This window comes from Aythya ferina (assembly GCF_964211825.1).
Source record: "Aythya ferina genome assembly, chromosome: 3".
Classification (NCBI taxonomy): domain Eukaryota; kingdom Metazoa; phylum Chordata; class Aves; order Anseriformes; family Anatidae; genus Aythya; species Aythya ferina.
The window spans coordinates 5,496,964-5,522,319 of NC_140298.1; the positions used below are offsets into that span (position 1 = coordinate 5,496,964).

The window sequence follows — 25,356 nt, forward strand, 5'->3', positions numbered from 1 at the left end:
GCCTGCGCAGGCTGTTGTGGAGTGGATTCAGCTCCTGCTAAAGGCAATGAAAAGTTTCTTGGTGAAGTGAAAGAAGTTGGCAGAGGACCAGCAAGCTTTAACAACCCTGTAACTAACAGTAAGAGCAAATCCGGAGTCCAGTGTGCCAGTTTTGTAGCTTTTTTTGTTGTTGTGTTTTGTTGTTGTTGTTTTTTGTTTTGTTTTGTTTTGGTTTTTTGAAGTCACCTTAGCATATTTTGGAAGTCACTATAGCATATATATTTTTACCTGGTAATCTTCTGAAACATCATTCCCCTAAACCAAAATCAATTTTTTCTTTGAAGTCATTCTTTTACATCATTTGCTTTGTCCATGGTAGAAGTTTGGCCTGCTGCCCTTAACTTGTAAGGGTCAACTGGAAACCTTTACAGGGAAATCAGAAGTCTCCGGTGCTGTGTCATCTGATGCTTCATCTCCACCGTGGCTGCACGAGGAGTCTAGGGGAGAGAAGGCCGTTTCTGGCACACGTGTGGCTTTGTTCTTCTCAAATCTTTTCCATAAAACCTCGGATTGAGGATTTTGGTGGGTGAAAGGAGACTTTACCAGTGTTGTCTTCTGTGTGAAGCACACCTAAACCGAGTTAAGGAATGCTGAGGAAGCGGCGTGCTTTGGGAAAGGAATTTCTGCGCATTTAAAGCACCAAGCTTTGACGGGAAGCGCATGCACCTTTTCCTTAGACTCTCCCCTCCTTCGCTGTCCCACTCACCGCTCTGCAGGCCGGGTGTTGTATTTCCCTTCTGCACAGCAGCGTGCCGCGACAATTTCCCAGAGCAGCCCTCGCCTTCCCCTGCGCTCACCCCTTCCGCAGCCCGACCTCGCCGAGGGGCACCTCACCTTGCCCCTCACCCTCCCCGGCCCCCCTCGGGGCGCCCCGGCCCCTTTTAGCGCTGCTGCGGGGGGCGGCAGCGGGCGCCGTGCCCAGCCCCGGGGGGCGCTGCCCGTGGCCGCGCTGCCCGTGGCCGCCGCCAGGTGGAGCCGCGGGGCCGCGCCCGGCAGCAGCAGCAGCAGCAGGAGGAGGAGGAGGAGGAGGAGGAGGAAGGAGGAGGAGGAGGGGCGGGCGGGGAGCGGGCAGCGCCGTGCCCCTGCCGAGCGGCTGCGAGCGGGCGCAGGGCCGTATATAGGGGATGTGCCGCCGCGTATAGGGGATGCGCCGCCGCGGGGCTCGCCCTGCCCGCCGCCGCCTCGCCGCCTCCCCCCTCGGCCGGCACCGCTGAAGCCGCCCGGCCGCTGCCCTGCCCTGCCCTGCCCTGCTCTGCCCGCAGCCAGCCGCGGCTCCCGGCCTCGCTTCCCCCTCAGCCCCTTCCCGGCCGCTCGCCCCAAGCTCCTCGGCTCCGGGCCGGGCGCGTCCATGCGGGGCAGATGGCCGGGGCACAGCCCGGCGTGCACGCTCTGCAGCTCAAGCCCGTCTGCGTCTCCGAAGCGCTGAAGAAAGGCGTCAAATTCGTCAAGTGGGACGATGTGAGTATAGCTGCCCGCCCGGGGAGGGGGGCTCCGCCACGCCTGGGGGGCTCGGGAGCAGCCGGGGAGCCCGGCACGGCTTGGGGCAGAGCCCGGCAGGGTCGCCCGGCGGGCAGGTGGCCGCTGGGGCAGCGTCGGTGACACCGCCTGGGCTGTGCCGGGCCGGGGGTGCTGCTGCAGCGCCAGCCCCGGGCGGCCAAACTTTCTCCCAAGACCGGAGTCGCCCCCGCGCTCGCTTCGCCCGTAGGAGCCGTGCTTCGGCTGGCTGCTGGCGCTGTGCCGCCTCCCTCCTGCCAGCCTGCTCGGCTCCATCCCCGTGGCTCTAAGGCGGCTGTTTCAACCTGTTCCCCGGCTCTTGCTCCGGCTCTCCTTTCCTCCTCCCTGCCTCTCTCTGTCCTGTCCTTGTGGCTGCTGTCCCTCGCGTTGTTTTCCCCCAGCCCGGCGGGGTTGCCGAGCCCCGGGCACGCTGTCCCTCGGCTCCCCGCTCCCTCTCATCTTCCTTCCTTTGCGGAAGGCACTCTCCTTCCTTGGCTGGCGAGGACACGAGACTCGCCTCAGAATCCCCCCCTGCTTTCTCCTTGCCACTTGCTGCTTCCCGACACTTTGCCGAGCATTGCCCCAGGCAGCAGAGGAGCATGGCTTCGGCTTCACCTTCGCGGGCAGGCTGTTCCCAGGACCGTGTCAGAGGAAGGCAGCGCAAAGCTGAGCTTTCTCTGCTAGCTGCCTTTTTGTCAGACCGTGAAACTACAAACGTTGTGCGGGAGAGAAGGAGAGCAGGCAGGACGGCTGGCTTTGGTCTCGCAGCATCGTGCCTCCAGCGTGACATGGGGTGTTTGTGCCCTGGCTGTGCGTGGAGGGCCGGGTGCCCCACGGGGCTGGCACTGGATGGGCTGGGGACAGAGGGGCAGAGAGGCTAGAGCTGTGGCAGGGCAGCGGCTGGGAAAGAAGGTGGGTGTGCTGGGCAGTTTGAGCCTCAGGAGAGCCGTGAGGATAACTTGTTTTGAGAGTCTTAACACAGCTCTTGGGTATTTCTGCTGTGCTAAGGACACGCACAGCAACAACTGGCGGGAGGGAGAAGGAGCAGTTCATGTGTCTGACAACTGTTCTTGTCCTGCTACGTGTCGCTGCTTTGCCATTGCTCTCAGCCTGTCCAGCAGCCAAATGTGTGAGCCTGACCTCTATAAACCTGTGATAAAGGCTCTCAAGGAGGGAAAGAACACTAAAAAAAACACAAACTGATCCAACTGTGGTGTGGAATGTTATTTACAATAAGGAGCTAATACCTTTCTAATAAACCGAGCAACCTGACCTTGTCCACAGCAATAAACAGTGGCTTGACACAGGTTATGATTGATCTGAAGATAGATGGAGCTAAGCTTGAATCACTCGCCTGATAGTCAGAGAATGTTTTCCTTCAGTTTCTTTCATCAGTGTAGTACAATGTAATCTTAGCCTTGGCATTGCAGTTATTGTTTTAGTTTGGTAAGCTACCACGAAATTTACGCAGATAGATCCAGAGGTCAAGTCAATGGTGTAATTTCAGTCTCCAGACCAAGAGCCCAAGCAATTAGGCAACAATTCAAATGATTTAAGTGCTATTTCCATGCACTCTACTGTACATGTAGCATTTGAAGGAGGTGTTCTCCGTGCACGGTGGATGTTCAGTGGCTAATCTGTCTGCTATAGGCTTAAATGGAAGATCTTCAATTTTAAACAGAAAGGCTGCCATAATAAAATAGGGCTAAAATCTAGCAAAAGATACGAGATTCAGGTTAAAGGTGATACTGAGCGATACGCGGGTGTTACCTGGAAAGTGTGTCTGAGAGTCCTGTTGTGTTTAGTGAGTGTTTTTGTGAGCAAATTTAGCAGTCTTGTGGAAGTTGTTGTGTATGGAGCCACACCTGTGTGAGGAACAACACCAGCGGTACCTGACTGCTGACCACACACCGTGTGTATGCACGTTGCCCTTCCTGCCCTTGACGTTTCTTCTCAGCAGTGGAAGCCCAACAAAATCAAAAGTTTCAGTGGAAATTCACCTCCTTCCTTTGGCACTCTGGCCATCAGGAGGTCTTCAGACCGATGCATGTTCAGTGACTGTGGGTATTTGTCACTGAGTAGCCAATAACCACTTCAGAGTATTTGCTTTCTATCAATTAATCTGCTCCAAGGGTTTTTAAAAATGGTGATCATTAATCTGAACCTCTGTGCTCTGTCGTGTAAATACACGCGCACGGGCTCTCAGTGAAACAATGGGCTGTAATGAGAAATAGTAAACTACAAAATATGACAGTAACATGGAATTGGCTGTAATGAGTGCTTTGGATCTGCTGCACTAACGGGGCTGTGCGGAGAGGCTGGGCTCACGCTGGTGTTGATTATGCACCGATTTGGTCTGTTCTGTGTCTGAGTAACAACTGGAGCTCGGGACGTCTGCACTGCCCGTGCACCAGGGCAGCATTCATTCCTCTCGCAGGCGTACCGTTTTGGTACACTGTCCTGCTGTTTTGTTCTGCAGTTTAAAGATGGCTCTGTTGGCTCGTCTTCACGTCTCATAAGGCAAAGGAGAGTTTGCAGCGAATTCTGAGAACTTGCACCAAGTTCCAGCCCCGAGCGAAATTTTTTCAGCTGAGTTATAAACTACTGAAAAGTAGTGCTTTTTTTTTTTTTTTTTTTTTTTTCTTTTAATGGGAATGCAGAAAGGATTTTAACCAGGGCATGAAAGGCGTGTAAGGAATTTCATGGTGTGTAGAGTAATAGTCGTTAAAGAATGCGTTCGGCATCCTTCAGCAGGATGCTGCAGTGTGCTGCGCAGGACGCGTCTGACAAAGGCAGCAGCGGTACAGGCTTCCAAACAGCCCCAGCCCTGCACTCACCATCCCGTGCTTCCAGCAGCTCTGTGCCTAATTGATAACTGCGAAGCTGCTAATAGGCAGATGTGGTACTGGCACTGTTATACGGGCCTCCTCTCTGAGGAGCAGCGGGGAAGTGTGCTACATATTGCATTGGGATCTCCTCCAGTGCCCGCATCCCCTCCCGCCCCCCGAGGTGTGATGATAATCCGGTTTGAAGGAGAAAAGCCTTGCCCGAGCTGTGCTGAGATCTTGGCAGAGGAGAGGAAGAGGTTACATCAAGCACTTAAGATCAAATGCAGGCAGGTGGAAGGCAGGCAGCTCAGGAGCCCTGAAATTCCATTTCCTCCGCAGACCGTTTTCAGTTTCTAAATTGTAAAAGCATTAGGGTCAATTAAAAAGTTCCGGTTTTGCAATTCAAGTCACACTTCTGTGCATTGGGGTCGGCTACAATGGCACATGTTCAGCCATCCCATGCTTACCTAGAGGCTTTTCACCAGTTCAGTTTGGGATCAGGATGCGAAGCACTGAAATCAAGCCGATGGTCATTATTTCCCTGGTACTTTGCTTTTCTCGCACTGTTTCTGTTTTAGTCTACAGCAGTCTTACAGTCAGCAAACCAAATTCAGAATTAATTCTTGTTTTTGATATCTGGACCGGGTTCACAAGGCACCGGACAGAAATAGCTGGAGTTTGAGTGAGCGAAGGACCAAAGTGACCAGTTGCATAGATGGGGGGGGGGTTGTGGATGCATGTGCGTGTGTGCCTGCTTTATGGTGCCGGTTTGCTGAGCTTCTTCAAGTCCTGTTTCTTCATGCTGCCTCCAGTTGGGATTTTACAACCACTTCTTTACTGCTGTGAAGAGACTGAGTCTCCTAAGCCCTGGTCTGGTTGTGAACAGATGTGCTCTGTCATTCCTAGAGAGAAGTGACATCTCTGAGAGAGGGAGAGCTGACTTGAGCCACTCAGCTGTAGTGAAACCCAGGGCTGTAGCTCTTCCTGATGAGCTTTAAAACAGTTTGAAAATAAATAAAAAAGGATGCATTCAAATGTATGGGTGAAGCTTTTCTGTAGGGGGCTGAGTTTAACATAGGAGAATATGTTGCTAGCTGAGGACATCAATGAACCCTGAATATAAAGGAGGTTCCTTCTTAAAGAAAGACTTCCCTCAGCACTGAGCTGGAGTCTGAAGGGGCTGAGACCTGCCTCTGCCTCTCTTTTTTTTTTTTTTTTTTTTTTTCTTACTTTATTTTCCTTTGGCCTGCAGTGGGAACAAGGTAGACATAGCAGAGTTAACAAATAGTGCACCAGCTAGAGCACAGCTGAACTGGTGTTTTCTAAGAGCGGTAATTGGCATACTGAAGCAAGTTAATTTGATGGTGTATTTTCAAAAATAGGTTTGCTTTCAGTTCTTGCTTAAAGGCTTTCTCGTCTTCCCTAGTGATAATATGTACTTTACATAAAGAATTTGACTGCTTGCTCTGTGACTTGTGCTATTTACTTCTACTTGCAAGTTAACGATACCGGTAAGGTAATGTAGCAACGCCTAAGGTGAGGGACATGATTCCTTTTTTATTACTATTATTTTAAAGGAACCTTTAGTTACTGAAACTAAACTACTGACTGGTAGGATTGTTTAGTGGATACAGCACCAGGTATTCCAGGGAGAAACAAAAATGAGCCCAGGTCTTTTAGATTCTGTTCTAATGCCTTCTTTCTCTTAGAGCCCCCTTCTTTATCTTGATGTTTTTTTGAGTTCAGACGAGTGCTATGCAGAGTTCTCAGCCTTCTCTATTTAGTTACAGGCTCTTAGAAGTTATCAAGAGTGTGAGGTACATCCCCTTTAAGCTTTCAAGTAAATGCAACATCCAAGTATCATTATGGATAAGCAGAGATCAAACAACAACAACAACAAATGACCGGAAATGTTGAGAAGCGGTTTAAGATGCTGATGCCCGTGCAGCTTGTTTTCCCACCCTCCTGCATTTCTCTAAACTCTGCACGAGTCTGTCACTACAGGGTAGTACTGGGGCTGTGAAAAATGAGCAGCCATTGTTCTGTGTGTATGAAACTAGAACAATAAACTGAAAACAGTTTATTTTTTTTTTTCCTGAATGTTTTCAGTCTGGAGGGAAGAAGTTAGTCAAATGTTTTAGAGTTTCTGTTTGTTTGTTTTTTTTTTTTTTTTTTTTCTTTCTTTCTTTCTTTGTGTAGTAAACAAACAACAGCTCCATGCTATATGAAAATATTTAACCTAAACAAATAGAAGTTGTGGTTTGGGTCTCTTGCAACATAAACAAGTTATCAGATTGAGTTTAAAATTTCTCAACAGTTAACATTTGCTAAAGGGGAAAGCCCGAAGTTAGCTGTCCCCTGCAGAGTGGTGAGATGTGTGCCTCCGAAGAACTGGGGAAGACTTCACATGGTTCAAGTTGCAGATAACATCTGTTATGGTAGCCTCTGAGCGCCTGGAGCCTTAGATACTGAAGAAAGTGGAAATCAGAACACGTCTCTTTTAAGTAAATAAGAATCCTGCATGGAAGGGAAGTGAACAGTGCGCTGAGGTTGTGTACTGTATGGACTCTTCACCCTAGTGTTTGAGTGCTGCAAGTGCTGCAAGCCTTTTTTTTTTTTAATTATTATTTTTTTTTTATTTTTATAAAAAGCTGTGGTGAAGTAGAGTTAACTTTAATCGTTACAGAGTCTTTTATCTATTATAAAGGAAATGCTTCATAAGCACCTCTTAATTTATTTTCACAAGACCCATTAGATGACAAAATGTGTTCCCTATTGTACTGTTGCAGGTCCAAAAAAAGAGACCAACATTAAAAACTCCTAATTTTTAATCCGTGATTAGATACATTGGACCCAATTTTCTGACTGCATAGCACCACGCAGTCAGATGTTCAGAATGAGTCCCTAGTGACTGCAGATGACTGATTTGGGCTCAGCATCTCTAAGACTTAGATAATGAAATGTGGAAATAGAATTCTGGTTTTCCCTTAAAATCAGAATACAGCAGTCACGCCGATGAGCAGTTTGGTTTAAATGATTTGCTCAGCATCACAGAGCTATCTGGCAGAGATGATAGCTTCCCAGTTGGCGTTTGGTTACATACATTTCTTTGTTCCTTCCTTCTTCACTGCATAATTTGCAGCGTCTACAACAAATGAGGGCTCACACACACAACTGGAAGCTACGTGAAATAAGGCTGTAATTAACCGAAGATCGTGGATGTCCTGAAAGAGGCAGGGGCAGTCTGCTTCTGAGAAACAAATCCTGCTTGAAGTAGCTCTTTTAAACTTGCAGGAAGTTAGCCTTAATTACTGGAATGATGACTTCTGTCATGTGGTGCCGTCAGCGAAGTTGCTCCAGGGTTTAACCACTCTAATGGTGAAGAATATTTCCCTGCATGTTCCTGTGCAACAAGTGGGATTTCAGTTTACAGGTCCCAACTTTTACTTTTAGCCCTGTATCCAGTCCCAATCCTATTTGGCCCTCAGTCCCAATTCTGATTTCCTCTCCTGCTTCCAACCTCCAGCGCTCTTGCAGTGTCTCCAGCCTTCCCTTTTGGCAATCTGTTCCTTTACAAGCAAACCAGGGGACGGACAGTTTCTCCCTGTCCTTTGTAGTTCAGCTGTTGGACTAAAGAAATTCATAGTGCTAATTGCTTGCGTAATCCTGCTTAGTTCCAGTCTGAGTGTGCCCAGTGTATTATGGAAGTTAGAAGCTAATCTATTTGCTGAACACATGTAAACTATGGTTTTGCTATTCCTTCTTTCCTCTTCCTCTCCTCAATCCTGCAATCCCCATGCATTGTGGGGTGGCAAGAAAACTCCATGCAGGGACTCTTCTCACACCTTCCATACAGCTTTTACACCCTTGCTCAACCAGAGTTCAAGCCCATTCTCCAAGGTGAAAGGAAAGCTGCAGAATACTTGCTTCTGCCAGAAACAACCTCTATTTCTTAGCGTTGGGTTTGGAAGCAGTTTGGCAGAAACTTTCCAGGAGAAGTTTAAAGCACATGAAATGCTGCTGTGAGTAAAAAGTATTCAGGTTATTATTTGGGGATGTGAAGAGGCCTCTGAAAATCTGAGGCAAAAGCAGGCAATGGACAGGGTTAATAAGGCAGTGCTGTGAGCCCACCTGTAGGAAGAGCTGATCAGAAAGGTTGATCTCCTGTTCTTTTAAAAGTCTGTAGGTATGGATTGTGACTGCTTCTGTTTATCACAGAATCACAGAATTTCTAGGTTGGAAGAGACCTCAAGATCATCGAGTCCAACCTCTGACCTAACACTAGCAGTCCCCACTAAACCATATCCCTGAGCTCTGCATCTAAACGTCTTTTGAAGGCTTCCAGGGATGGTGACTCCACCACTTCCCTGGGCAGCCTGTTCCAATGCCTCACAACCCTTTCAGTAAAGAAGTTCTTCCTAACATCCAGCCTAAATCTCCCCTGGTACAACTTAAGCCCATTCCCCCTCGTCCTGTCACCAGGCACGTGGGAGAACAGGCCAACCCCCACCTCTCTACAGCCTCCTTTAAGGTATCTGTAGAGAGCAATAAGGTCGCCCCTGAGCCTCCTCTTCTCCAGGCTGAACAAGCCCAGCTCCCTCAGCCGCTCCTCGTAGGACTTGTTCTCCAGGCCCCTCACCAGCTTCGTCGCCCTTCTCTGCACCCGCTCAAGCACCTCCATGGCCTTCTTGTAGCGAGGGGCCAAACATCATTAGTAACATCATCAGTATCTGTCTGCTTTATAAAAACACAGGCTCACCTGACTTGTGATCTTGCAGTTGACAAGGTACGTGTAGAACTTCGCTCCCTTGTAAACCACTTTAAGATCCATTAGAAGCTTCCCATTTATCATGGGATTGATCCAATATCTGCAACACAGGTACAGTAGTGACGTTCTCTGATCGTTTTAACACCGATTTTTCTTGACACAAAACATGGTGGTGATAGTATACACCTTTGCCTTAGCACATAATGAAGGACAGGGAGTTCTTGGTTGGTAATATTAAAATAGAGGTGGCAGCTTTTGCTGGCTGATTTGGGATCTAGCTTAGGAGGCCTACACCTAACATTAGACCTTGCAGTAGTTACATACACTTAAGTGTACATTTGCACATTCATCTCCTATGGCTGTGTTCTGCTGTGCCTGAGTATCCCAGAGTTCTCGGTGGCACTTTGTGGGAATAAATTTGAAACCTCTTTGTTTAAAAGTATAAAAGAGGATGTTGCTATTGCAGGGTCTGAGGTTGTGCTGGCAATTAGGAGGCAAATGAATGGAATATGTATAGACCAAACCACATCACTGATTTGAGGCTGTGAAATTGGAGGAAAGTAGAGAATTGGCCCAAAGTCAAGAAATAAAAGGTAGAGGGCCTTTAAAGGTCAAATTAAAAGCTCTCTTTAAAAAAAAAATCACTCAAGTTCAGATGTGTGTGTGCTATGAAGCCTGTCGGAATAGGACCACTCGGTCTTTCTGTTCAAGGATTTTGCAGTGCCATCAGTCAGAAACCAAGCCCCTGCTTGGCAGGAGCACCCAGGGGTGGCTCTTAGAAAACAACTGAGAAGTCACTGACGTTTTCACTGCTTGTGACACCCTGCTTCTCTATTCTTCTCCCCTGCCTGACCACCATTGATTCTTTCTTTGGTCACCACTCCTGCTTCTTTCTTTATACACTTGGAAGTGTCTTACAAATCTGGGGCCCCTACGCAAAGGGCTTCTTGCTTTGTAGCCCTCCAGAGGATCCGTGCCCTTTCTAGACGCATAAATGTGTGCTAATTTCCCAAACTGACAGTTTTAGGGATGTACAACACTACCTTCTTTTTTCTTTCTTTTCATCTGTTTTATTTTTGTGCTCTGGATCTGAATAGGTTAGGGGAGAAATGAACCTCTGCTCCTTATGTTTGTCCTCTGAGTGTTTTTTTTTTTTTTTTCCTTTATTTTTTACAGCTCTGTATAGAACTGCCTCAACTAGAAGACAGAGGGCTGAGAGGCAGTGCAGATCACTTGGGCCCTGTCTGTTAGCCTCTTCTGTAGAAATGAATGTGGTTGGTAACTCTATTCAGGGGAGTTACGAGACAGGTCAGCTCTTTGGACGAGGAAACGGAATTAATGGACTTCAGGACACTGTCCTGAATGACTGCGGGTGTGTCTTCTGGGTAAGAAGCCACACTTCCTTCCATATAATTGTGTGTTTATATATACACATGCACACTCATATTTTATATATATATATAAATAGTAAATAAATGTGCCTATATTATATTATATTTTATATATATATATAGAAATAGTAAATAAATGTGCCAGACAACTGTCATTTGAAACAAGTTTCTAATTCAGAGAATTGAACCACTCTTCTTGCTGAATGTGACGTGTACCAAGTTTTTTATGTACCTCTTTGACTGTTGCCTACCTTTGCAGATGATGGTGAAGCAATACACAAGCAACAGACCTCTTCCACGTGACACGAACACTCTGTCCTTTGTTGAGTGGGCAAAACAACTTGCAGAGCTGACTAGAGAAGTTTATTTCCATTCTTCTGTTCCCAGAACTAAATAGTCTGGCTCCTAGTGGCAGGGACTGAGATTTATAGTTATCTTGTAGAATATATAAAACATTCTGCATGTGACTTTTATTACTGCTGTTAACTGCGTGGACGGGTTCCTAATAGTTACGTACACCAAGTCACATGTACCAAGTATTTCTCTGATCCTGTGTTTGTGTTCAGTGTGGCAGGGTGGGGTTCCCATGTTCATCAGCGTGTTAATAGTGCTGTGCTTAATGTCAGAGAAGTGTAGCTAATCTAGAAGACAGGTGTAATGTATGGCTGCTTTTTATTTATTTATTAAAATCTTCCTGAAGCACAGTGGATCATAAATTAACTCATTGTTACAGTGAGATTTGCTTTATGTTGCCTGCTAGATATTGAAGGCTCTCTTCCCCAAGCTCCACGTTTATGAGTCTGATTCAGGCCAACACCTTACAACCCACAGCTGGACAAGTATTACTTTGACAGCTCGAAGTCATCAGCACAGGCAAATCTGAACAGCTTTGGGTTGGAGCAGCTGATTTGAGAGAATTCACTTGCACAATGGATTAATCTGAGACATAATCTCTTCATGCCTGTTTCTCATCACTTCTTTCTCTTCTTTCTCTTTGTCCCCCCCTTCCCCAAGTTGTATCTCATCCCAAAGCAGAAGGATGTTTCAAGTCTTTTCCATTCATTTTACATAGTTATGCAAAGGCTGTGTGGGACATAAAAATAATATAATAGAAGAGTGTTGTCTCCAGAACTGTTTTTTTTTTTTTTTTTTTTTCCTGTTGTAGTGAGGAAAAGAGGGGTTGGTGGTGCTGTGTGAGCAGCTCTGCTCCCAGCTGGGCAGTTCCCATAGTTGTGGGACAGCCGCGCTTGTTCCCAGCCTCCAAAAGCCCACGTGGAGCCCTTTGGGTGTCACTGTACCTGTGGCACAGTTAATCCCCAGCCCACGTCTTCTGGTAGCAAAGAGGTTTTCTACACTCATCTAGGGGCTTGATCTTATATTTCTTCCTAGTGTGGAATTGCTTTTCAGTTTGTATTTCTCTTGTGCTGAGATAGAAAACATGCAAACTGGGAATAATCCAACTTCCCTGTTTCATGAACGTCCATTATTGGGAGTTTGCTGCTCCATCACAAAGGACTGTACTAATGGCATGATGCAGAAGGCTTATCTTTTTGCCTTGGAAATGATGCTTACGTTAAGTTAGTTTTTATTTATTTATGATAATGCCACCTCCAACAACTTCACTTGCATTTGAAGACAACAACAAACAAATCACAAATGCATTTGATTTTGATTTGAACCTATCAGAGCCTATTTTTGTCCTTAAAGGAATTTAGACTGACCTCACATACTGCTGCTTTGAAAATAGATGGATACTAAAGCTGTAAAACACCTTTAACACTTTGAAAATCTACATTTTGTTTGAGGAGGAATTGTGTATTTAGTCTGGTTTCCTGGGGAGATAAGGCGTAAGCAATCTCTCTGCCTGCCTTCCTCTCTTTTGTGCTCCCTCCATAACTTTTTAATCGAGTTTGGCAAAAAGGTAGGGTCCCCACGTAGCAGCATTTTTACAGATGTCATGAAAAATGGCAGAGGAAGGAGAAGAGAAACTCTATCAGGACCAGACTGCGCTGATTTCAATTATTGTTAGGCACCAGGGAATCCCAGTGGGTGAGAGATGTAATGAACACCCACCTGCAGGAGAGCCTTTGGATAGAGCTTGTATCTCCTGGGTCAGGCGCCAGTCAGAATACATAAATATGTAGGAAACCAGGCCTCCTTAGTGCTGGCGCTTACAAGTGTGCTTGTTTTTAAATGACCTGAGCTATGTTTGTTACCAGAGCAGACAGGTTTTAAACTGATCTGGGGGAAGGGAAAGAGCATGTGTATGTCATGACTAAAACCCTAATAGCTGCGTGGTGGTGGTTGTTAGTGTTAAAGTAGTTGACAAAGCCTTATTATAACATAGTAGGCACTACCTCAGGTTTTGTTGGCAAAGTCAGTCTTTATCTGTTAATTAAAGCTTGTAGGCATTTAGGTTTTCTCTATATCCAAAGGTTAATTTGGATTCACATATGGGACTTGTGATAACTGTAGTACTTTTTTGTATGGGCTCTGGTTTGGCAATTAGCACGCGATGTCTGTTGAACTCCACTTCCAGCTTTTCTGGAAAAACTCCATGCGTTGACACATTTGAAGTTATTTAATACTGTCTTTTCAGTAATGGAAATACATTATGTCAGGAAAATGGAGATAGGTGACATTAAATTCTTCTAGTGACATCTTGCAAGTGATACCTTCTGAGTAGTATCTAGATGTTGCAGTTCATTAACGGGGTGGCAAAGCAGCTAGTGCATAATTACGTGTCCTGTGTGCTAACGTTAATTTGTGTTTTGTTTCCTTCTAGGACTCCACTGTTGTCACTCCGATTATTCTCAGAACAGATCCACAGGGATTTTTCTTCTACTGGACAGATCAAAACAAGGTAAGAGGAAAAGATTAATTACTCTAGAATGATCCTTTCTGTTTGCTATGGTGTGATGGGCAGCAGTCAGGAGGCTTTGTGTGCTGGTTCTGGCATGTTAGACAAACATAGCATCAGTGTTTGTTCCTCTACTCTTCTGGGGAGTGAACATAAAAAGGTCTGTGGTCCATTCCTGGTGCACAAAACATGGAGAAAAGGGTAGGAGACTGGATTTCTGCTGTGCTCCTATTGTTTCTGGCTACGTTGTTGAGCTGTTGCCCGATGAGTTGTATAAATGCTTTGGTTTACAGGTGACAATCTAGCTGTTTTGGTTCATACTTGACTTGTGGTTTCTGTCTTGCCTTCCATGTGGTACATGGCAGGGCTAGAATACCCAGAGGCTGGAGCTCCTTTTGAATTCTTCCTCCTGAACTGCCCCACGCTCCCTGGCCTCGCCTGATGGGCCACGTCATGAAATTCTTACTAATCCTTACTGGATGCTCATTTTCTTTTAAAAACATTGCAGCATGCTTAGATCACTGTTATGGCTGGGGAGCTGTTGGGAAGCTCATGGCCTGATTCATCGCTGCATTACTCCAGTTTGGTGTTGGTGTCACCCCTTGAAATCAGCCCTGTTGTATTTCCAGCTGTTGGAGACTGTGGTTTGCAGCATGCTGAAAGCATCTGTGCGATTAGCAGTTGGGTACAACTTCTTTCATAAAGCATATAAACTATGTAATAGCCAATTATTGCTGAAATTGTTATAGCAAAATGCTGCAGTAAAACTAGAAACGAAATAGGTTCCTCTTTTCTACAGATGAACTTCCAAGTGCTTAGGAGCTAAGTGCCTGTACCCTTTGCCTGCTGAAAACCTGGTAGTGTTGGGCCTTTGGCCTTGTTTTGGAGTACATGCCAAGATGACTAAGTATGCTATTCTGGCTATGGAAACCTGCTTTGCTCATTGTGTAGCTGTTTTTCACAAGTTCCTGTTGATTTTATGTTTAGATACCAACGCACAAATTGCTTGAGGAGGTAGCAACCATTAAATGTGCAGACTGTACAGGCAATTTGCTGTTACATTAGCTCATATTTATCTTGCGATGTTTGCTTTTTAGAGGAGATGGAGAACAGTTTTGAGTCAGTGTATTTGAAAGTCATATCTTGGAGTTATAATAAAAATCCTGCCTTACTTTGCTTGTGCTTGTACAAGGTGGTGCTGGTTATTAATGCGTTCATCTGTTGACAGTCTGGAGTTGTTAAATAGCTGCCCGAAGAAGCAAAGTGGATCCCCTGAGAAGTTGAAGGATATGACTGATTTACACCAACTCAGTAGCTATGCCAAGACACAGCACAGTCTACTGATTTGTTGCTTCCCTTGCATAAACTAATTGTTTAAGTTGAAAAAGAGTAGCAAACTTTGTAATAATAAATGGAAAACCGGAGTTGATTGGAGAGTTTATTTAACTTTTAATATATTTGGCACTAAGTCCTCCTTCAGTTTCCTACTGTTGTCTCTAAAAACAATGTCTTGAAGCAATTCTGTGAAGAATAGCTATTTATAGAATTGTTGTGCTCATATTCATGAAAAAATGTATTTATAATGCCCAGAGCATTTTTTTTTTAAAAGCTTGGGCATTTGTACAAGAGACATTAAATGTCACTTTGATTTTTAAACTTGCAAATCAAGCCTCTGTGAAGGGCAACAAAAGTGATTTTTTTTTTTTTTTCTGGTTAATAATTCATGGCAATTAGGGAAAGCTTGTTCCTGTACCCCATTATAACAGTACCTACATAAAGAAAGTAAAAGTATTTCTGTTGGGGTGCTGATACTGCAAGGACTGGGAAGGAAACGCCACTTTCTGCTGTTACAGAGAATATTTGGGTTCGTGTTTACTGTGAAATAACAAATACATTGAAAAGGAGGATATATAGAAATTAAGAGAATTTCCTTCTTTCTATGTAAATGGTGATCTTGTGATGACAGTGGAACTGCTTGAAGCAGTATCAGAAGGACACTGCCCCTGTGTGACTGTGATTTTTTTTTTTTTTTTTTTAATCTAGTATTGTTTTGAAGAAACTGGCTTTTGTCTAGCTGCTTTGGTTGCTGTTGTCTCATCAGTAATCTAAAATAAATACATGAAGCACTGTATATTTAAAAAAAAAAAAAAAAGCTCCTCTTCTTAATTTTTTATTTAGCTTAGGTCACTGGTGGCTGTAGCTGTGTAGCTTTCTCTAACTGGTTGAGCTTGCATTGTTTTCCTGTTTCCTCTCTGCAGAGAAAGGAAATAATACGTAGTGTCTAGCAGTGTGTCTGAGAAGTCCTTCAGAACGAGCTCTGGCCTCACGAAGAACTGAGTTCCTGGAGAGGTTGTGTGTTGCTTTTTGGGTTCAGGATGAAGGAGATCGTAGCGTTTCCCTCCCTGCATCTGACAACCTCAGGCAAGGCAAGCAGTGAACTGCTCAGGCCTCCCTCAGTGCAAGATGTGTGCTCACACGCCTTGCTTCTTCCTTCAGGGCTGTGTTTTGACCCTTTGATTGTGTCTGGGCTGGCTCAGGTGTGTCCTGCCAGATACCCAGGCCCAGCACCACTGCACTTGGACTTGAGGAGCTTTTGTATCACCAAGCGGTTGATCACGCTTCTCTGTGTAAATTGACTTTATCAGCAGCAGAGTAAACAGTAGCCTAGGATGGAAATGTGTACGGGTTCTTCTGGCCTTGTGCCATTCCTCTTTGATTTTTATGTGCTAGGTTGACCTTTGCTGCCTACCGTAGCATGGGCTTAGCTGCAGTGAGGGGCTGCGAAGCAAATTCAGTTCAGCTCTGGGCTTGTGCTTTGACAGGAGCACCGCGGGATCCTGCGGTGTGACACGCTCACCGTGTGTTTGCGTGTTTAACTACATTTTGCTGCCATCGATAAAGATAAGCCTTCAAAATAGTCATACATAGCATTTTGCTGTATTTCTTTTCTGATGACAACAAGGAAATTTAAAGCCCATTTTAAACAGATGGCAGGACAGCTTTCTGATTTTAGTTGGGTTTTGCAGTATGAAATTCTTTTGTTGGTGAAAGTTCTGGAATACTTGCTTCATCTGTATGCAGAGCGATGGCTGATTTCACGTTATTACTTGAATGATTCTCAACATGGGGTTTAAAAAAAAAAAGAAAAAATAATTAATGTGACAAGCTAACATCTGTTATATATCTTATTGTTTCAGTAATGTCCCTTAACTATAGGAAACGCAGACAATATTCATTGCATTGTTGTATTTCTATGACCTGACTAAAACATATTTCAATTCTTTGCTCCTTCTTCGAAAACGGAATGCCATTTCTGTCATTTGTTCTTCTGTTCATGAGTGTTGAAGAAGGACAAATTGAAATTCAACCAGGTGAAAAGAAATTCTACCGGAATAAAAAGGAGAGATAACAGCAGTTCTCAGGGGATACACGCAGACAGAAACCAGTCTATCAACAGATGCATAGGCAGCACAGGACAAGAAATAAGTATTGTTGGCCAGTTTGTGCATTATTATTTTTGCATTCTCTAGCTGGAAGTTGTATTATGCAATCAAATGGATGGCATCGGTTTTTAGTGTTGGTTGATTTATGTGTAAGTGGGCAGGTAGGTAACCTCACCGACACGGCAGCATGCTGAAAACTGGGGGCATGGAGACCCAGTCCACGTGGAAAGAGATGAGCTGTCTAACTGTGTGTGTCATGAAATGTAGGCATCCGGGTCTGGGGAGTCAACAGTGCCTTCTAATCTGTCTTCCTCAGAAAAGCTGTTGTAAAGAGATGTTGATCCTATTTGTCTGACGGAAGGCAGTGCTGAGAAAGTGCTCTAAGTGCTGAGGGGATGCTCAGTAGGAGGGGATGCGTGGCTGAAGCTTCCTCCTCTGCTGGTTGCAGTCAGAGTGCTAGCACCACCTAAGCTATGGGATATCAGGGAGGTGTCCCTGCTCCCGAGGCTGGGGAAGCTTGCAGAATTCATAGCTTGAGCTTCTGAATGTATTTGAGAGAAGGTGGGATGATGTACCTACCGCTGGGCATTTTCTCCAGCTTCTTCTGAGCTGGAGCTTTCTCATTTCATGACACTACACACTGTGGTTCCTGGTGATAACAAGATGATATTTTTTTGGCCTCAAAGGTCCTTTCTCCACTTGTGTCCTGAGGTGACCGAGTCTCTTTGGGCCTGAAAACCAAATGTGGCCTGCTGAGTGGATGTGTGAAGGAGAGCCCCAGGGCTCTGCCTGCTGTAGGTAGGATTCTGTAGGATTAGACTTGGCTTCAGCATGTTTGTAAATTCTGTGTCGTTCCCATTGCCCTCGTCCAAATGAAAGATGTGGCGTTTTTCCAGCTGCTGGGGATTATGGCTGAGTTATTTGAGAGAGTTCTTTTGTGTCTGTCTTGAATAGGGGCTTTAAAGCAATCCGGTCAATATTTGGACTGCCCTATGGGTCAAAGATCTTTTCATTACATCTTCCTAGGTTTTACAATACATCTGACAAGCAAACAATAATGGCTGGAGTTAATATATCAATATTTAAAATATATGTAATAATTTAATGGGAAGGATTTAATATTTAATACGACTAGGTATAAAAATACCTGCTCCTAAAACCAACTGTTTGGCTTAATTTACTCAAGAGCAAGGTTACTCAGCGGTGGATCTCGTTGCTGAGAACATCCAAGAGGTGCATCATTAAACATGTATTCACACCTCTCTTCCTGGCATGTAAAAAGGAAAAAAAGCTGAATAACTAGACCTTTTGGAGAACTGAGATTATAAATATCATTAATTAAATGAGAAAAGATGGTGCATGTCTCTCCGTGGAAATGGTTATTTTAACATGTACAATGAAAAACTTGCTGGCTTTCCTCGTGGTTTTTTAGCAACTCTCACATTTCAGCAGTCAACATCTCTGTCTGTTAATACTGTTTGATAGTGAATATTGGATACGTGGGACGCTATCGCACAGTTTCTGACGTGCAGATAGACTTGCCTTTGATTTAGCTGCAAAACGCAGGAGCTGGAAGAACTTAGATCCCTGTGCCACACTGGCATTTTACCAGGTACTGAATAAGACCTGTATGTTTAAGCCTTTGAGGAGTGCTTTGTTTGTTGTACTGGTAGCAGGTTCTGTATTAAATGCCTCATGTTCTCAGTGCTCAAGTACTTGCGGTGCTTCTCCATAGACTTCTGTAAAAACATGATGTGTAATCTACATCTGCCTCTAGTGTAAAACTGGCATGCATGGAAATCATGCCACAGCTGGGGAAGCTTCTTATCAACAGGACCCTTGTGATACCGGATTATAATCCTCTTCTGCTGAAGGGCGAGTTACATTGCCATGAATGGCAATGTTTGAGGCTAAGCCCGTATGGCACCGTTCCTTTATCCATTTATTGCGTGTGTGGATTGCTTCTGATTTTTCAGGGCAGGAGTAACTCACTGTAGTTCAGTTGGCAATGCAGGGAATGAGGCGTCTTTTGTGTTTGAAGGCGGCTGAGGTACTGAGGAAGCGAGGCCAGTCTTCAACCACTACTGGGTGAGGTTGGGTTGAAAAAGCCATTTTCAGAACAAAGAAGTCACATGCTGGAAGAGGTGACGCAGGGTATTTTCTTTGGGAATCTGGATGAGGACTCCTCTGGGATGAGGAGTTGTGATGTGAGGTTTCCAGAACTAGAAATCGGAGTGAAGCTGAAGAAGCTAGTAAAAAATAGTGGCGCAGCAAATACCTGGGCCTCTGCCTGGGTTTTGCATCTTCTTGGTTGGTGAATATGAGGTGTAATGTTGGGAGCTGTTGTAGGGGCAGTAGGAACTCAAGAACAGGGATGTGGTTTCTTGAACAGGCTGCAAAACTTTGGGATAAGAAAATTACTGAAAATGTTGGCATCCAAAGCTGTGTCTGTCACATTTTTCATGAGAAATGGAAGAGCAGCTCTTCGAGGATGCAACTGCTTGCTAAGGGGTGGTTGTAACCAGTAGGCTCAGCAGTGCAGACTTTGGAATTGAAATCTTAAAGGTGAGTTCTTCCTCCACAGGTGATGTGTGAGAAACATCACAAAAATCACCGTGGCAGTAGATGATCTAACTAATCCCTAACAGCTGAGGGTAAAGCATTCAAACGTTGAGCCACTGTCTCTGTTAGCGGCCAGAGTGGCAGTCCTGGAAAGCTGACCTGCCTGCTGGTGCTTTGTCTTCAGTACAGAAATACCTCCTGGCACGCAGGGCGGTCAGCCTGGCAGCAGCTCGTGGTCACCTGGAAGTTGCAGCTCGTGGGGTTCTGTAACCACTGAAAATACTGGTATGTGAGGGGAATAAAAGAGACAAGGAAAGTGGTAGAGGATTGCCACAGAAAGTGATAATGGAAGGAAATATTTCATGGAGGTCAACTTCCCATCAGGCCGCTGATTTTATTTTTAAAAGGAAATCTCTCTGCTTTCAAAACATGGAAATTGTTCAAGGCCCATTAGGGAAATGGTACTACATCAAACGCAGATCTCTAATGAGCATTTCCCACTGCTAAATATCTCCCTTATTATTGTGAGGGAGGCAGGAGCAGCAAACAGGCTTTGGGTTTAATCTACACAGTAAGTCCAAAGTACAGTTTCTGAAATGAGGAACCCAAAGAACTTCAAAAAAGGAGGATGACTTTGGGCTGTCCATAACCTTCTGAAATCCAGATTTTCGCGCTTTTAAATTCTCAGGTACTGAGAACAGTCCTAAGACAATTTGTGGTACAGAAGAATATTAGCTGTATGCTGAAGTGGCTTCTTTAATGGGCATCTGTGTCAGCGTTTCCAATGCTGTGACTTCAATAACAATTTCCCCATGATTCACATCTCCTGTGCTATAGTGCTGCTTAATGTTTCTGTAGGCACTTGGCCTTAACCAAGAGCAATGCGTGCTTTTAGGAGCTGTCTGGGAGTCAGGAGACCTGGGCACTCGTCTCCTCTCGGTCCCGATTTGCCCTAACTTGGCAATGGGCTGCCGTGCCTCCCGGGCTGCCCTCTGCTGACTTTGTCCATCACAAGTCCTCCGGCAGGGACTGCCTGTGCCTGCCCGCTCAGCAGCTGGCACAGGGTGCCTGCCTTGCTGGTGGAGGTGCTCCTGGTAAACGAGAGAGTTAGTCCTCAGTCTCGCTTCTCCTTAATTAAAACAGCCTCTTGTGTTCACGTCCACTGTTTGTACATACATTTGGCTGAATTTCTGCAGCATGTGCTTTGCTGACTGACCTATTATTAGCACCGTTTGAAAATTGGCTTCTAGGCCATCAGCTTTCCTGATTGCTGGGAGGATAACTGATCTCTCGGAGTGCCTGTCACATTGCTGCTCGGCAAGCTCAGACACTTCTCTAATGCTTCCTAGCCTAGCTGCTTCCCATCCCCAATATGCTTGCTTTTTTTTTTTTTTTTTTTTTTTTTCCTGTTTTCTTCCCCAAGCTCTTTAGGAGATAGAGCATTATTTTCAGGGCACTTTAAATACAATGTTCTGTCTCCATTCGTGTGATCTTCCTGTGTGAGTGTCCAAGTAACTGGCAACAAATGTCCATACAGCTTGCAGTTTTGTACTAATACTTGCCTCAGTTGCTTTCAGGCTTTTTACCATTAAAAATGTATGCTTGACCTTGCTTTCCTCTCCTGCCTTTTGCTGACTCCTGCAGTCTTGGTGGTATCGTTCAGCAGCTCTGCATGCCTGCAGTTAGCATCACACAGAGCAGAAATGGCAAAGCGCCTGGCCTGCATTTACAGGGATAACAATTTGCTGTTGCATGCACTGCCTTCCTTCTGATGCGGGGTTAGTGTGTATGGGCACACCTCTGTAGTGTCCTTCCCCAGAGAATCATATTTCAGTCCTATCTTCTGTGCTTTAATGACGACTTTTATTATACATCCCAGTACTGGGGTGTCACAGAAACAACCTCAGGCTACAAATCAAAAGAGGTTTAGGTTTGCTATGCGTGTCTGGCTATTATTTGGGGGCTTTTCTAACTGCCCAGGTGTTGTTTGTATATCACCATTCTCCTCCAAATATTCTGCTTGGTTAGCCTATAAAATCAGGAGGCAGCCTCTGCAAGCGACACATATATTGTCTCATGTCTGTGGCCTGCCTTCAGGTTTTCGTGATGTTTTGTGCTGCTGCGTCAAATCGACAGGCAGAGGTCTTCCTACTAAACTTCAGAGCTAGCTCTGGAGGATGTCAAACCCTACCAAAACAGGGGACTTTGTGTCTGCATCTGATGAGGAGACCGTGCCTTCCCCGGCTTGGTTTTGCGTACGTGTGCTGTCAGCACGCAAACTTCCTTCTTCGTCGTTTCAGAGTTAGGGCTCTTCACCAGAGAGGAAATGAGTATTCATCTTCATTACTTCTTCTAATGAATCTTCCCATGGAGGCAAGTTTTCCAGTGTATTCTGACTTCCTGACGTCATTGTCTGTCCTTCACTCGTGAAAGCAAGCAGTGACAGATGCGTGTTCTCATCGCTGTTACGTAGTGTGTGGCATCGTAGCTCTACCGACGTCAGTTCGTCTTGCAGTAGTGCTAGGAGGAAGGTGACGTACAGGGTTTAGGCTTTTGTCTTCATTCATTTCCAAGGGAAAGTGATTTCCAGGGTCTGAATGTCTAGCGTGGAGATTGCTCCTGCTTTATAGACTGGCACATGTCTTTATTCAAGATGTGCTCTCCGTTGTGCAAGAGGAACAGTGTGTATTCTTTTCAGAGAAATGTTTGTCACTGGAGAAAGGATTTAAATCCTGAATCTCTGGGGCACATTAAACACAGTGCTGCCCGGTTAGCTCAACAGCAATGTCATCTTTGGGGGCAAGCACAACATTGCTATTTCAAGGCTGCAGTTGTATATGACTGGCAGAACTTCACCCCTCTGCCATCTCCCCAAAGAGATCCCATTTCATATGGGGGCTGGGGATTATCAGAGCTTCCTCCTGCTCTCAAGGCAGGTCGCGGTGTGCCTCCAGAGCTCTGCTGAGCCTTTTGTGGCTGCAGCCTGTACAGGCACCACCAAACTGGCTGTGTGCTACATCCCTGGCAGCTCCAGGCTGCGAAGTCTGCCTTAAAATTGGAGAAGCCTGTGGGCTGTTAGCTGCTACAGCACAGCCGTGCCGCCAGCTACTTCAAGTGCTGCTTACTGAGAGCTGGCTTGCAGCTGACCTAGGCCAATGCTGTCTTGCTGATAACAGTATGTTGAATAAACTGTGCAATGGGTTATGTATTTACCTGTACGATGTGCCTCACTAAAGAGGGCTATGAATAATTTGGACAGGTGATTTACTACCCAGGGAGCTGATTAGTTCTGATTGATAAACAGCACTTACTCTGTTTAACAAGAGTAATAATAAAAGTATTGATTGGCAGGGTAGCTGTCTGGTACTAAGTGATACTCACTGAAGCTACTGTTAAAACAATAATGAAACTCTGGAGGAAGTTTTTATCTGTTATTCCAGTTGTTCTGGGCTTGGTCAGGACAGTCAGGTGTAAAGCTTTATTTAATAAGAGGTGCTATAAAACAGAGCACTAATGCCTGAAAGTTAGGAATATGAAAAAAAAAAAAAAAAAAAAAAAGAGTGCCATTATAGAAATTTAAATTATTTATCTTAGGCAGTTTAGACTTCGAGACTAGGAAAAATAAATATTCAGTATTTAAGGGAGCTTTCAGAAGAAAGCAGTTTTACAAAGATATCTTTATTCTGGAGTTCCTGTAAAAATACTAATACAGTGGACATTGTCTTTCTGCTTCCAACTCCCATTGGCTTGGGAAGTAGCGAAGAGCATCGGGCTGTTGTTTGTGAAGAGCACCCTTCTAAAGGAAGGTACAATTTGGGACCTCCTGAGCTGGTGTTTCCCTTGCCACTCGAGCCCATGGTACGGTGGCGTATCCTTAAAGCCTCCAGGTGCTTCTGTCAGCTGGGCTGCTGTAATACAGCAGTGGCACTTGGACAGCACTGCCTGGAAAGCAACGCGGTAAGTGAGGGAATAATACAACTGCCCGTAATTCAGGGAGGTGGCTAATAAGTAACCCGTACCTGACAACAAAGTAACGTGCTTTCACAATTGTGTTGGAAATGTGCAGGTGTCAGAGCCCTGTAAAAGCTGTATTCAGCAAGGAACTTGGTGTGCTTTCTGTGGGTGAGGAGTACGGCCCCCCTGCAGCCTGTGCCTTTGAGTTAGTTGGAGACGAGCTGTGCGTGGAGTAAGTTGGCTTATTGAAAGAGGATGTTACCAGCAAAAGTGTCGCAGTCTAAACTTATCACAGCTAAATCTCTGTGTGTCGTACCCTCTTGCAGACGTGCTGGAAGACAGAAAACTGGCCATTTTTGCCAGCCAAAGTTGCTGGGAAGAGCCTGTCAGAGATGCTGCAGTAATGCTCGGAGCAGAATGATGTCAGATGTACTAAATGGACGAGGCGAAGAGCAATTCTCATTAGGCTTGCACGCAGCATAATTTAAACTGGGGAAAATCAGCTTCAAAAGTGGTGCTGCTTTGCTGCTGCCAGAAGTAGGTTCTCAGCGAGCTGACTGCAGATGTATCTTGTCTCTGACAACTCGTACCAGTATCTTTTGCATATCAGCGTCTTGCATACGCAGATGTAGGTCCCTGTCTTGCAGATGCATATGTTGAAGTTGCAATCGGTGTTTTTACTGAAGTCAAGTAGTTAAAGAAAGGGACAGAGGAAGGGAGTGCAGGTTAAGAGGTGAAAAGCCAGAGGTCAAGTCACCCACTCTGCCTTGCAGATTGAAATATGTGTCTACACTCACCTCCATAGCATCCCTATGTTTCATGACACAAAAGGTTCTGGCGTCATAGCCTTTGTGTAAGGGGAGAATTATCTACCCTTTTGTGGTTACAGTGAGGAAAAATTTTGGTTTAGCCTCTTCAGAAATCCCTTTGCAAAGCTGGTAGTGGAAACAAGATCTTTTAATTCCTTGACAGGGGCTTTTCTCTTGGTTGGGAAGTAACATGAGACATTTCATAACTCAGAGTGAAGCTTTTTTCTGCTTTCTTTTTTTTTTCTCCTGTTTAAAACCTGACATTTCATGCAGAACGTACTGGGATTCAGGCTAAAACTTACGTGTTGCCTCCTCCTCTTACTGCTGCTCCAGGCTCAAATTCTGTCTCATGCAGAACCGATAAAATCTGTGTATGCAGCTCTGTCTAGATTTGTATCTGAGTTTCCTGGACATGTCCTCTTTTCTCATGCAGAAATTCTGCCTGTGCAGAAGGCTGACTTCTGCCATTTCTCTCTGGTTTCCAGATGGACTCCACAATGCACGGGCTGCTCAGCTCTGATCCACCCAAGTTACATTCAAAAGGCTCTTCACAGATTGCCTTCAGAGCAGGTTAAATGTGAAGTGGGCTCACACGTGGTCGGACTGGCAATTACAAACATAATTGTCAATGACATGTCAGTTTGTGTCACCTTCTTTAGAGTGCTCAAACTCATCTATGATATTGTAACTAAAGATGTGAGCCTGGAAACAGCAACGTAAGGCTCCTAAGGTTGCTGAATGCAGGCGTTCAGTCACAGCCGCCCATCCAAGTCCTTGAGGTTTGTGCTGATGCTCAGCCATGGCCACTCTGCAACTTCCCTGGACGCACGCCAGGAAGATGGCTAATGGAGCAGTCTTTTTGTGATCTGTTCAGCTAAATGGCTGTAATAACGTGGGATATTAGAGTAACAGATGCTGTTGACCGTCCTGCAGTAGATCAAAGTTTGTATATACAGGAACTATGCACTTCCTTTCTGAGCCACGCTTATAATTTGGAGCTTCTCATTTGTTGCTATGGCATTACATTATCAGAACAACGAGAGACAGAAGTGGTAATTCTAATAAATTAAGTCAAAAGTGCTGGTCTGTAATGATCTCTGCTCAGAGCCAAACTAATAGTTCTTTGGCATGACAAATAACACAGAAGGGTGCTCTGTGGATCCCTTTCAGGTATTGTTGGCATCTGAGGATTTCATGCATCGAGTGTT

General features: G+C 45.2%; 1 protein-coding gene across 6 annotated transcripts in view; it reads left to right on the forward strand.

The window, feature by feature from the left end:
* The first annotated feature begins 1,135 nt into the window (after positions 1–1,135).
* PLCB1 (phospholipase C beta 1) overlaps positions 1,136–25,356 on the forward strand; it is a 376,017-nt gene continuing 351,796 nt past the window's right edge. For 3 of the 6 annotated variants that reach the window (XM_084513181.1, XM_084513182.1, XM_084513183.1), the window contains exons 1-2: positions 1,137–1,497; positions 13,306–13,383. In XM_084513181.1, the coding sequence (XP_084369307.1) occupies positions 1,399–1,497; positions 13,306–13,383 (177 nt within the window). In that variant the 5' untranslated portion in view covers positions 1,137–1,398. Of the gene's footprint in view, positions 1,498–13,305; positions 13,384–25,356 lie in introns of all 6 variants that reach the window. The other 3 variants (XM_084513184.1, XM_084513185.1, XM_084513180.1) reach the window with 2 other exon arrangements.